General features: G+C 48.9%; 1 protein-coding gene across 1 annotated transcript in view; it reads left to right on the plus strand.

The window, feature by feature from the left end:
• The window catches only part of AMD1 (adenosylmethionine decarboxylase 1), a 33,432-nt gene extending 20,235 nt beyond the window's left edge, over nucleotides 1-13,197 (plus strand). The window contains exons 5-9 of the mRNA XM_044290281.1: nucleotides 8,505-8,547; nucleotides 9,372-9,516; nucleotides 11,708-11,800; nucleotides 11,892-12,047; nucleotides 12,549-13,197. Coding sequence (XP_044146216.1) covers nucleotides 8,505-8,547; nucleotides 9,372-9,516; nucleotides 11,708-11,800; nucleotides 11,892-12,047; nucleotides 12,549-12,686 — 575 coding nt within the window. The 3' untranslated portion in view covers nucleotides 12,687-13,197. The remainder of the gene's footprint in view (nucleotides 1-8,504; nucleotides 8,548-9,371; nucleotides 9,517-11,707; nucleotides 11,801-11,891; nucleotides 12,048-12,548) is intronic.
• Nucleotides 13,198-14,116: the final 919 nt, after the last annotated feature.

Genomic DNA, 14,116 nt, shown 5'->3' on the forward strand with positions numbered 1-14,116 from the left:
GTGGCATTGTGCTGTGTGATCAAACTGCACATTTCAGAGTGTCCTTTTACTGTGGGCAGTCTAAGGGTACTTTCACACTAGCGTTGTCGTTGGAGCTGCCTCCCGGATCCAACGAGATTAGTGTGACGACAGCATTTGTAGACTGATCCGGGTGTGGATCAGTCTACAAATGTATTGCAAGAATGTATCCGTCTCTCTGCCTGTCATACGGCTGGACGGATCCAGTCTTGCAGTCTTTTTCAGTTTTCCCTGTCTGGGCATATGCAGACCAGATGGACGGATCTGTCCTTCAGTTGTTTTGCAATACACGAATGCAAGTCAATGGGAATTAATGCTGGCATTCCGGCGACTGATCAGGCATTTTGGACAGACATAATACTGCAGCATGCCAAAACGCCTGACAGTGACTGAACGAAAGGCATACTGATGCAAACTAAATGGAGTTCTATCCATTCAGAATGCATTGGGATATGCCTGATCAGTTCTTTTCCGGTATAGAGCCCTTTTGACAAAACTCTATGCCGGAAAATAACGCTAGTGTGAAAGTACCCTAAGGCACACCTGTGCAATATTCATGCTGTCTAATCAGCACCTTGATATGCCACACCTGTGAGGTGGGATGGATTATTTCGGCAAAGTGCTCACTAACAGATTTAGACAGATTTGTGAACAATATTTGAGTAATGGGTGTTTTGTGTATGTAGAAAATGTTTCCGATCTTTGAGTTCAGCTCATGCAAAATGGGAGCAAAACCGAACTTGTTGTGTTTATATTTTTGTTCAGTATATACTAGCACTATTTACATCATAGTAAGCAACTTAAAGGGAATGTGTTATCAAGAAATGACCCATTGTTTACATTTTTGTGTTAGTTTTTCTCTGACATTTTACAGAATCTGAGGAGCTGTTTTAGAAGGCAGCAGGAAATCACAGTAGCAGCGTAGCCTTTTCTCAGCTTTTCCTAGGCCAGTGATGACACATTCAATTCGATGCCAAGCACAGCAGCTATACAATGTACGGCACTAGGCTTGGTGAGCCTAGAGAAGGCTGCGGCGCTCTCAGGAGTGCCTTCTGAAACAGCTGATCGGTGGGGTTCCTGGGTGTTGGACCCCCACAGATCAGATACTGATGACATATCCAGGTCATCAGTAGTACAATGTCAAAATTGGTTATTTCTCGCCCATTTTCCTTGGGGGACACAGACCTTGGGTATAGCTCAGCTCCCTAGGAGGCGTGACACTAAGTAAAACTGTTAAGCCCCTCCTCCATCAGCTATACCCTCAGCCTGGAGATAGAGGCTACCAGTTTTAGCTTAGTGTCCAAGGAGGCAAGACACTCCCTGCTACTGCAGGGCTGTTTTCTCCTTGTTATTTTTACTTTTCCTTCTAATTTTGTTATTTTATTTTTTCATAGGGATACCAGAGACGCATTAGACCTCTCTGCTCTCCCGGGGTTGAGCTGCGCCAGTGCCAACTTATCTGCACTGCTGCCTCCCCCACAGAAGCAATAGGAGGATCTGGGCAGCAATGGCTCCCCTACATCCCGCCAGCTAGGGGGTCGCCCGCACGCCAAGCCCCTCTTCCAGCCTTCCTGCCACTGCGGTGCCAGTGGCTGAAGGGGCGACCCTGCTGGAAAGGACTGAGGGTGAAGACGTCGGACGGTGAGATGGCTATTCCAGCCCATACCCCGTCCCTATCTGCAGCATCTACCCCTCTGGGTAAGGGGGGCACCCGTGGTCGCTCATTCTGAGCGCTCATCTGCAGGACAATGCAGCACAGCAGCATTCTCAGCACCCCCACGCCGCTATCTTTCTTCCCCCCCCCCCCCCCCCTCCCCCTCATTCGGGGCTGACTCCATTTTTCTCTTCTCTCTCTCCCCCTTCCCGCCGCCGCCCGCTCCGTTCCGAGAACGGGGGGCGGGGCTTATGCGTGCGCGTCATTTTGGGGGCGGGGCTACGTTCTCCTTCACAGGAGACATTTTAAGCGCTGGAGGGGGCGGAGCTCTTTCCCCGTGCTTTCTGCTGAGGTTTCCCGCGCTTCCTCACTCCTGACAGGAAGCTGGGACACGGTGGGGGACTCTAACCTCCTGTGTACATCGCTCGGCTTCTGTGGGCGCTCTGCTGTTCACTGCTTCTCTGCTGCTGCTGATCTGGGCCATCTCTACTCCTGACGTTCTTCTGAGGCACTGGTAGGACAGTTAACCCTCTCCTAACCCTCCTGGTCATAACTGCTATAACCCTTTGTGGTCTCTATTAGAGTACAACCACACTTCAGCATGTCAGATCCCACGGGTGCCCCCAAACCCTGGTACCATGCCTGTAAGGAACTTTTTCCGCGTTGGCAATCTGAGCCGCATTGCCTTGCATGTCAGGCCCCGGTGCAGGGCCTGCTTCCCGCTGCGCCCCCCGGTGCCTCTGAACCCCCTGACTGGGCTAGGTCTCTGTCTCAGGCGGTGGAAAGCCTTACACACGTAGTGGGCCGTCTCGTGGATAGACCGCCTCTCCCGCAGGCTGCCACAATCCCTGTCGCACCCGCTGGGACTACAGTTTCTGCCACCCCCACTGGTTCCCTGCCTCCCAGCGAATCTTCCAGGGCCCGGCATACTCAGAAACGTTCAAGGGTTGAGCGCACATCTTCTCCAGATGCTTCGCTCTCTCCGCCATGCGTGCGAGCTCAGTCAAGTCTATCCTCTCAAAGGGATACGCTTTCTGAGGGAGAACTGGCGAGAAATTGGCGTCCGCGGTGGGGCATCTTATCACTAGCATCCGTGATACCTTTCAGCTACACGATGACCCCCCCCAGCTCTGAACAGGCCGGCGTGTCCTTTCTCCGCCCCAAACAAGCCTCCAAGGTTTTTCCCATACACGCTGATTTTTCTTCTGTGGTATCCAAGGCTTGGACTCGGCCTAACGTCCGCTTTATTACACCCAAAAAGCTGGACCTTTCCAGCGGATTCTGTGACCACGTGGACATCCCCGCCTAAGGTTGATCCTCCCGTGGCTCGCCTGTCCAAAAGCACTACTATTCCTGTACAGGACGGATCTTCCCTCCAGTCTGTTGAGGACCGTCGTACGGAATCCCTCTCCAAGGCCATATTTACTGCCTCTGGTTCGGCCCTTAGACCGGTCTTTGCCTCTGCCTGGGTTGGCAAAGCGGTCTCTGAATGGGGTTTGCAACTGGAACGGGAGTTCAGGACCTCCGTTCCTTAGCCCAACTAATTGTTCAGGCCGGAAAATTCGTCTGTGAGGCCTCCCTTGATGCGGGTGCCCTCATTGCCCGTTCCTCTGCCCTGGCAGTTTCTGTCAGGAGGGAACTCTGGCTGAAGGTTTGGGCGGCGGACGCCGCTTCCAAACGCTCTTTGGCCGGCCTACCATTCACGGGTTCCCGCCTGTTCGGAACCCGTCTGGACGAACTTATATCAGAGGCCACGGGTGGGAAGAGTACTCACCTCCCCCAGTCCAGGCCAATGGGCGCCCCCCGTGGTCGCGCTGGTTCGTCCCGTTTTTCGGTCCTTTCGCAAGCCCACCGGGTCTAGACCCGCGGCCAGTTCTTCTTCCTCTGGCCCAGCCCAAGATAGACGCAAGAAGCCGTTTTTTCGGACGCAACCTACCTGGCGCAAGTCCCAGCCTGCACGGGCTCCCACAGGCCAGCAGCCTGAAGGTGCGCCCCCACCCACCCGGGTGGGGGGCCGCCTTCTCCTATTCAGGAACGTATGGCGGGCCCACATCTCAGACGCATGGGCGCTCGAGATTGTATCTTGCGGATACAAAATCGAATTTGCGTCCATTCCGCCAGACGGTTTCTTCTGATCCCGTCCTCCGCGAGATCCCGTACGAGCGGCCGCCTTCTTCGCGGCCATTCACTCTCTAATGGACAAGGGTGTCGTTGCCTCCGACGGAAAGGTTCAGGGGGTTCTACTCGAACCTCTTTGTGGTTCCCAAGAAGGAAGGCTCAGTGCGTCCGATCTTGGACCTAAAACGCCTGAACCGTTTTCTCCGACTGCAGAGATTCCGGATGGAGTCTCTCAGGTCCGCAGTGGCCTCCCTGGAAAGAGGGGATTTCATGGCCTCAATCGACATTCAGGATGCATACCTCCACGTTCCGGTTGCTCCATGTCATCACCGCTTCCTGCGCTTCGCGGTGGGGGACGATCACTTCCAATTCGTCGCCCTTCCCTTTGGTCTGGCGACGGCTCCTCGAGTGTTCACCAAGGTCCTGGCCCCTGTCTTGGCCCTTCTACGTTCAAGAAGTGTTTTTCTTCTCCCATACTTGGACGACATCCTGGTCAAGGCACCCTCCTTCTCTCAGACATCCGGCAGTGTGGAACTCACTCTGGAGACCCTGACGCGGTTCGGTTGGATTATCAACCACCCCAAATCTTCCCTTACCCCCTCCAGACGGCTGATCTTCCTGGGGATGCTCCTGGATACAGAGTTGGCGGAGGTCCGCTTTCCGTCGGACAAGCGTCTGGCCCTTCGCGGGTCGGTTCGCAGTCTCCTCCGTCATCACCGCCCTTCCCTCAGATCCAGCATGCGGTTGTTGGGAAAGATGGTTGCCTGTTTCGAAGCGGTGCCGTTCGCACCATTCCGATCCCGCACCTTTCAGAGGGCAATTCTGTCGGCCTGGGACAAATCACCGAGGAGTCTGGACAGGACCTTTCTTCTGCCTCCCCTGGCTCGGGCTTCCCTCGGCTGGTGGTTGCATATCCCTCTAAGGGGGAAGTCCTTCCTTCCACTGAACTGGCTGGTGATTACCACCGATGCCAGCTTACGGGGGTGGGGGGGGGGGGGTTCCCTCCCCGGTCCGTCCAGGGCGTTTGGTCTCTATCGGAGTCCAGACTTCCAATCAATATTCTGGAACTGAGGGCGATTCTTCTGTCCCTCAGACACTGGACCCATCTGCTGAGGGGCCACCCTGTTCGGATCCAATCGGACAATGCCACGGCTGTGGCATACATAAACTATCAGGGAGGCACTCGCAGCGCTGCAGCGACGCAAGAGGTGTTCGAAGCCCTTTGTCTTCGCTGGGGTCGCCCCGACGTGGACCTCATGGCCTCCAAATTCAACCACAAGGTCCCCCTATACCTGGCCAGGGCACGGGACCCGAAGGCATACGGCGCCGACGCGCTCGTCCTTCCGTGGCGCGAATTCTCCCTTCTGTACGTCTTTCCTCCTTTTCCCCTCCTGCCACGGGTTCTTCGGAGGATCGCGGCAGAGGGCGTCCCCGCGATTCTAATCGCCCCGGATTGGCCCCGCCGGTCTTGGTACGCCGACCTAATGTTGCTGTTGGCAGACGCACCGTGGCCACTGCCCTCCAGGGAAGACCTTCTCTCTCAGGGACCGATCTTCCACGAGCATTTAGGCTCGCTACGTTTGACGGCGTGGCTATTAAGACCGCCGTCTTAACGCGACGGGGTTTCTCCGCGGACGTAGTCCGCACCATGATCCGTGCTCGTAAGCCCGTATCCTCTAGGATCTACTATCGGGTTTGGAGGTCCTATCTGGGGTTCTGTGAGTCCCGGAGCATCCCACCTCTCCGGTTTTCTCTTCCCACAATCCTGCCCTTCCTCCAGTCGGGTCTGGACCTGGGGCTGTGCCTCAGTTCTCTGAAGGGTCAGATTTCGGCGCTGTCTATTCTTCTCCAGCGTCCCCTGGCCCCTCTAGGGCCAATTAAGACCTTCTTACAAGGGGTGGCTCACTCTGTTCCGCCGTACCGCCCTCCAGTTCCTTCCTGGGACCTGAATGTGGTGCTCTCGGCGCTCCAATCAGCCCCCTTCGAGCCTTTCCGGGAGGTCTCCCTTCGCCTTCTGTCCTGCAAGGTCATCTTTCTTGTGGCCATCACGTCTCTCCGACGGGTGTCGGAGTTAGCGGCTTTTTCTTGCTCCGAACCTTTCCTGATCTTCCACCAGGATAAGGTTGTGCTTCGGCCTGTCCCGACCTTCCTGCCAAAGGTGGTCTCCGCCTTTCACATCAATGAGGACATCGTCCTTCCGTCGCTCTGTCCCTCTCCTTCCCACCCCAGAGAACGGGAACTGCACCGTCTGGATGTGGTCAGGGCGTTGAGGATTTACTTGGAGGTCACCGGGTCCTTTCGGCGCACGGACTCCCTGTTTGTGGTTCCGGAGGGTTCGCGCAAAGGGTTGGCGGTCTCCAAGGTGGCTATTGCCCGTTTCATTAAACTGGCGGTGTCTGAGGCTTATCGAGCCAAGGGCAGACCTCCGCCTTTCGGCGTCACTGCTCATTCCACCAGATCAGTCGGAGCTTCCTGGGCGCAGAGGCATCGGGCCTCGGCTAAACAGTTGTGCAAAGCAGCCACTTGGTCCTCTCTGCACACTTTCACAAAGTTCTATAGGGTGCATACGCATGCATCAGCGGATGCTGCTTTGGGCCGCCTGGTTTTGCAGGCAGCGGTTTCCTGATGCTCTGGTGTTCCGCCTTGGGTTGTGGTCCCTCCCTTCTTGGACTGCTCTTGAACGTCCCAAGGTCTGTGTCACCCAAGGAAAATGGGCGAGAAAAGGAGATTTTTGTATAACTTACCAGTTAAATCTCTTTCTCGCTCTTCCTTGGGGGACACAGCACCCACCCATCTGTGTTTGGTTACAGGGTTATGGTCTGGCGCCCCGTTGGGTTGCTGGCTGGTTTCCGTTATTGGTTGTTATCCTTTCACTACTTGGACACGCAACTGGTAGCCTCTATCTCCAGGCTGAGGGTATAGCTGATGGAGGAGGGGCTTAACAGTTTTACTTAGTGTCACGCCTCCTAGGGAGCTGAGCTATACCCAAGGTCTGTGTCCCCCAAGGAAGAGCGAGAAAGAGATTTAACTGGTAAGTTATACAAAAATCTCCTTTTTTAAGACTTTTGGAGATTTTTAATGTCATTAATCAGATTCTGCAATTTTTACATTGACCCCAAGACTTAGTATGCCAACACTGACATAGAAATCTTGTACAGATCACTTTTCAGCTCATTATCGCATTCAGGGTCCCACAATTCAGTGATCCTTGCAGAGGTCAGAGCATGTCTAGAAAGCTCATAGTTAGTCATGTCCTCTCCAGTCCATTGTGCCTATAGTCCAAGTGGTTACTGTAAAGCAATCTCTAAATGCTGTCAACAGAAGTTCAGCAAAGGGTCACACTTGCGTCAGTTATCTGGCAATCAGTTCCGTTGCTGTAACTGCCTGCCGGATCCGGAAATCTGTTTGCAAACTGATATCATTTGTAGATGGATCTGTCTGACCAATGCATTGAAAATCCAGATCAGTTTCTCCGGTGTCATTTGGAAAAACAAATCCGGTATTTATTTTTTCACTTTTTAAGGTCTGCGCATGCACAGAGTGGGAGACCAGATCAGTTTTGCCGGAACACTAGGTACCGGATCCGGCATAATACATTTCAATGGAAATTAATGCCGGATCCAGTGTTCCAGAATTTTGGCCGGAGAAAATACTGCAGCATGCTGTGGTATTTTCTCCGGCCAAATACCGCAAGAGGGACTGAACAGTGCACTCTATTCAGAATGCATTAGGATAAAACTGAAGCTTTTTTATCTTATTTTTTATTGAGCCCCTAGGATGGAACTATATACCGGAAAAGAATAACTAATGTGAAAGTACCCTAAGATGGCAGCTCCCATAATCAAGAAAATAGAATAAAGTGTGCAGAAATGTTTCACTGTCTGGTTTTAATACCAAAAAGATGTGATGCAGGTGGCTTCCCGCTGCCGGTTGTTAGAGGACCTGTCGTCAGAAAATGCAGTGCAATCTAACAGCACCATGTTATAGAGCAGGAGGAGCTGAGCAGATTGATAAATAGTTGTTGGAAGATTCAATAAAACCTGTAATTTATACATTTATATCTTAGTTTTTTTACTTCCTGTGTACAGCATCAGTACAGGAGGAGGTGATAAGTGATAGCATTGTGTGTATATAGAGATGGCTGTCCTCCCTGTACTGATGGCTCTTCACAGATCTGCAGAGGTGCATGTAAAAATTACAAGTAAACTGAACCTTTTCCCACATCTATTTATTAATCTGCTCAGCTCCTCCTGCTCTATAACTTGGTGTCTGTAGATTGCACTGCATTTTGTGGTGACAGGTCCTCTTTAAGGTACCATCCCCTAAAATGTGTAATTGGCTGTGCGTACCTTGTGCTCTTTCAGTGAAGTGAATGTATCTGAAGAGCCACATGTATAGGAACAATGAGTTCCTGCAGCAGGGTTGAGCATAAGTTATGTAGTGATAATTGTTTGTTGCTGCTTAAACTGTGCAGCTTAAAAATAACAAACCAGACATCACACCCAATGGTGAAATCTTGATACAGTTCTGTCCAATATCACTACCTAGGGCGATAAAATATAAATCTTCACGTGCAAAAGAAGTTTGGTCAAAGAATGGTGGAGAGAAGTAGCTTTCTCTAGCTTCTATGCCACTTGACACAGATGAGGCTTTATTCAGCTTGATAAGGCACTAGAGGAAAGCGCAGTAAATGACATGTTTTTTCTCTTTTCAGATGGTGCAGCTTATTGCATGGGACGCATGAATTCTGACTGCTGGTAAGTGTGTAACCCTATAGAATAATTTGCCCTGATCGGATGTGTTTAGAAACGTCAGTGCACAAATAAAGAAAATTAAGGAATGTAATTGCTGAGTAGATGTTAGACTATCTGCACTCTAACCAGGAGGCTGATTTCTAAACTGCTGTTAAGTTTACCAGTATGCGTTTTCTACATCACATCTACATGCCACCCATGATTCTGTTAAACCAGTCAAAGCTTTGTAGGTCTAGCTTAACTGAATGTAATAACTTATACTTGGTGATCTGTTGCTTAATTCTGGATAAAAAGTACTCTTAATTCATATGCATGTGGCAGTTATGTACACGTAGGCCCCTCTGTGCTCCCTTGCTCCTCCTGTTTCCCTCTCCATGATTGACGGGGCTAGCTCCCCTGCATAGTCCTCTCGCCTGGCCCTGTCACTCAAGGAAAAGGACGCGCTGTCAGAGGAAGCAGCTGGAGCAAGGGTGCACAGAGTGCACTTAACAGCTCACTTGAATGTGGAGTAAAAGTAAATTTTTTCCAGAATGACGCTTGCTAAGTGAAGGGTATCATTACATTAGCTGAGCTAGCCATACAAGGAATTCTGCCTGGTTTCCCAGTGACAGACTCCCTTTAATAAAGGACATGCATCCCTAGCCCTGGAGGCAAAGACTGCCCCACCCACATTTTAGACACGTGCCATGAGATATTTGTAACTTTTAGGCCAATTTTCTGACATAAAGGCAGGAATAATATTCCCATGTCGTTCTAACCAGCAGGAGAAGGGTGTTTCATAGTTTGCCTCAGTCAATATATTGCAATATTTTGGATTTTGTCTCTAGGTACCTGTACACCCTAGATGTTCCGGATGGGTTTCTCATCAACCAGCCAGATCAGACACTGGAAATTTTAATGAGTGAGCTTGACCCAGAGATCATGGACCAGTTCTACATGAAAGATGGTGTTACTGCAAATGATGTCACTCGTGTAAGTTAAATTATCTAATATGTAGCATAATTATCTACTGTAATTTTTCACCATAAAACACACCTAGTGTAATGCTGGGGCTCCGATCGGTTACCATGGCAGCCAGGACGCTGCTTAAGTCCTGGCTGCCATGGTATGTTAGTGAGCAGAGAGCAGCGCATTATACTCACGTGCGCTGTGGCCGGCGGTCGCTCCTTCTCATAGGTCTGTGCGGCGCATTGCTAATGCTGTAAGCATTAGCAATCCGCCGCACAGACAGAAGGAGCGACCGGCGGCCACAGCGCACGTGAGTATAATGCGCTGCTCACTACTAACATACCATGGCAGCCAGGGCTTCAGTAGCGTGACTCCTGGCTGCCATGGTAACCGATTGGAGCCCCAGCATTACACTGCTGGGGCTCCGATCGGAACTGACACTGCCACCAATGATGGGGGGGAGGAGGGGGACCCTGTGGCCACTGCCACCAATGATTAATACTGGGGAGGGAGGGGGGGTTGCGTTACCAGAGGGGGCATATCAGAGGCTGGGGGAGGCAGATCAGAGGCTGGGGGGGGGGGGGCAGATTAAGGGGGGAGGCAGATCAGAGGCTGGGGGGGGAGGCAGATCAGAGGCTGGGGGGGGAGGCAGATCAGAGGCTGGGGGGGGAGGCAGATCAGAGGCTGGGGGGGGAGGCAGATCAGAGGCTGGGGGGAGGGGGGGGCAGATTAAGGGGGGAGGGGGGGAGGCAGATTAAGGGGGGAGGGGGGGAGGCAGATTAAGGGGGGAGGCAGATTAAGGGGGGAGGGGGGAGGCAGATTAAGGGGGGGGAGCCAGATTAAGGGGGGGGGGGGGGAGCCAGATCAGAGGCTGGGGGCAAGCAGATCAGAGGCTGGGGGGAGGCAGATGGAGAGAGAGTGGTTACTGGAGGCTGCAAGCACCACCTTGGCATGTATAAAGTTATTGGTTTAGAGAGGGGTTAATGAAGGCACCTCCAAGGTGCTTTCATTAACCTCTTCAGACCAATAACTTTATACATGCCTAATGCCAAGGTGCTTCCATTAACCCCTCCAAACCCAATGGGCATGTATAAAGTTATTGGTTTGGAGGGGTTAATGGAAGCACCTTGGCATTAGGCATGTATAAAGTTATTAACCCCTTCAAACCAATAACTTTATACATACCTAATTACGTACGTTATTTTAAGTAGCTTTTTCTTATTAGATTACTCGATGAATCGAGAAATATAATCGATAGAATACTCGATTACAAAAATATTCGTTTACTGCAGCCCTAAAGCACACCATTCACTTTATAAGATGCACTGCCATTCCTCCCCACACACACACGCTTTTGGAGGGAAAGTGCATCTTATAAAGCGAAAAATATGGTAATTGCTAGCTGCTATGAAAGCAACATATTGCTGGAGACATGTCAGAGGTCTAAGGCCTCTTTCACACAGGCGAGATTTCCACGAGAGTGCAATTGAACGCATTGCACCCGCACTGAATCCAGACCCATTCATTTCTATGGGGTTGGGCACATGAGCGGTGATTTTCACGCAACGCAGGCCCCATAGAAGTGAATGGGGCTGTGTGAAAATCGCAAGCAAGTGCGGATGCGCTGTGATTTTTTTTTTTTTTTCCACGCATTGTTGCTAGGAGATTATCGGGATGGATACCTGATCATTATTTTCCCTTATAACATGGTTATAAGGGAAAATAATAGCATTCTTAATACAGAATGCATAGTACAATAGGGCTGGAGGGGTTAAAAATAAAATAATTTAACTCTCCTTAATCCACTTGTTCGCACAGCCCGGCTTCTCTTCTGTCTTCTTTCTTCAGGACCTGGGTAAATGACCATGTTATAAGGAAAAATAATACAATCTACACAACACCAAACCCGAACTTCTGTGAATTTTCTCACGCGCGTGCAAAACGCTTTAAAATGTTTTGCACTCGTGCGGAAAGATTGCGCATTTCACATCTTACCCGGTCCAAATCCATGACTCCAGTAAGAGGCCTAAAAGCTGTGATATATATCCAGGAGGAGGCAGTCAGTCTTATCGTACCCACGCACGGTCTGCTTTCTCTATGCATACACTGATACTGTACTTAAACTTTCCAATAGGATTAGTCTTCTGATTGTACTGTAAGAGCAGTGTAGTATTAATTGTTTTTTTTAATCAATTTCATGTACTTTGTTCTTTAGATGAGTGGAATTCGTGACCTGATACCAGGTTCTGTCATTGATGCTACAATGTTCAGTCCTTGTGGCTATTCAATGAATGGGATGAAATCAGATGTAAGGATCTTTCATTGTACAGTGGTTTGTTTTATTTCCAACTTGTCGTTCACTCCAGCATCTTAATTCATTGTCATTGCATTTTCCTTAGGGAACTTACTGGACCATTCACATCACTCCAGAGCCAGAATTTTCCTATGTTAGCTTTGAAACCAATGTCTCGCAAACTACTTATGATGACCTCATTAGTAAAGTTGTGGATGTTTTTAAGCCAAGGAAATTTGTTACGACCCTTTTTGTTAATCAGGTAAATCTATTTAAAGTTACGTTGTACATTTGATCTGATTCTGTATGAGGATGAATTGGGTTTTGTGAGCTCTGGGAAAATTGGCTAAGATGGGGAAATGCTATTAAATAACAGTAGAATGACTCGCCTGTTAATCTCCCACCGTTCCTCTTTACATAGCTGCAGTGATAGGAGGTGTGTGCTTCGGCAAGTTAATGGCTTCAGTAGTCTCAAGCCATGTGCTGCTAAGGCCAGTGATTGGCTGCAGTGGTTAAGTGGGTAGAAGGAGATGTCATTGCAGCCAATGAAATAAAGATCAGTAGGAAGCACTTGAGCTGGAATGGTGGAGGATTTAACTGACACTCCCGTATCCTTCTGTTGGCATAATTGTTGCAAAATAAGCATCACAACAGATCGGCTTGGAGATCAGTTTACTTCTTCATATAGCGACTTGGTTGTAACAATATCTTGACCCTACTTTTGACAGGCCCTTTTTAACAAATTTCAATGCTTTGTATTTAGAGTTCCAAATGTCGCACAACATTCACTTGTGCACAGAAGATTGAAGGCTTCAAGCGACTTGATCGCCAGTTCGCTCAGTTCAACGATTATAATTTCGTCTTCACCAGTTTTGCAAAGATCCAGTCACAGCAGAGTTGATTAGTAAAGATGAAGAAAAAACGCAAAAAGAAATCAAATAAAAAAGGTGTTGGGTGCTTGCTAGCTAATGTCGCCAGGGCCAATGGTTTCCACTACCATCACCTTCTAGTTACAGGAAGCCCTGAATATAATCCTAGTATGAGTTTGAATTGTAACCATTATACCAAGGCGTTAGATAACTTGCATGAACGCCCTCTCCTGTGTGTAGATATTCAATGCCACTCTTGCTGTGAAATTGAAGTGCATGTAGAAAAGATAAACCCATACAGTACTAGATTCAATAATACATGTAAAAATGCACCTAGGTCAACCCCCAGCTTAATTTTTCTACAGGTATCCCCCAAAATTCCACACAGACAAGGTTTTCGTCCACACTAGCAATATTGTAAGGCCTTTACAATGCCTTGTGAACTGCGGGGTTAAATGTATGCTGTTTCATCACTGGACCATGTTTTCTGGCTATATGGAATTTATTTTTCACAAATAAAATTATTTTGCGCATAGTTTAAAAGCCTGTCTAATTTCCGGTTATGTTGAATTTTTTTTTTTTTTTTTTTCCATTCTCCACTTTGGGACCTTCAAAATCACTTTGTTCCCCATTCTGATTTGTACTGTATAACAGTATTGGCTGCAGGTGGCTTGAAACCTATGTAGTATGAGCGTACTGACATTTTGTGCTGGTATTGGCCTGGATCTTTCTCTGTAAAAATCAGTTCTGATTATGTGTTAACAATATGCTGTAAACCTGCCAGATCTCACCTCAAACTGAATCCTTACCTTTTCATCCTGTATCCCTGTGACATTATGCATGTGATTACTGTTCTGTATTTAACAGTGCTTCCTTGTGTAAATGTTGTACTCCTTTGTTACCATGCGTAAGTTACATCATGGAGAGTTGGTGAGAATCTGGGACTGTACTTGTCCTACTAATGGCCAATCATGGTGTAATGTGCAGACTTTCAGAAATTTTGGTCTAGTTAGCATCTGGAGCTCTGAAATAACACATGTTGCTGTTATCAATGTCTTTATGTATCCTTTTTGGATATATTGCTTCCTTGTACCTTACATATTTTGCACAACACTTTTAAAAGTGTTAAAATATGCTTGGTTTGAAATCAATGATTTTGGGACACTTGTGTACTTCAGAATGTGTATATACGGTTTTCAGAGAGTTGATAAATTCTAACAGTTGATCCAAAAGCTGAAAAATTGGAACTTTAGCTTTTGGTCATAGTTTTAAAACTCTTGCAGAGTGGACAGTTTGGCTTATGTGGTCAATGCTGTTCTGGGGATTTTCTAGTGTCCCCAACTATCCCACAGGTGAAGCCTGTGCTGGCCATTACTAGTGATGGTCAGATTTTAGATTAAAGGGTTTTCCGAAATTTTTATGCTGATCAGTGGGGTACTTGCTGCTGGGACTCCTGCTGATC

This window comes from Bufo gargarizans, chromosome 4, assembly GCF_014858855.1.
Source record: "Bufo gargarizans isolate SCDJY-AF-19 chromosome 4, ASM1485885v1, whole genome shotgun sequence".
NCBI classification, from domain to species: domain Eukaryota; kingdom Metazoa; phylum Chordata; class Amphibia; order Anura; family Bufonidae; genus Bufo; species Bufo gargarizans.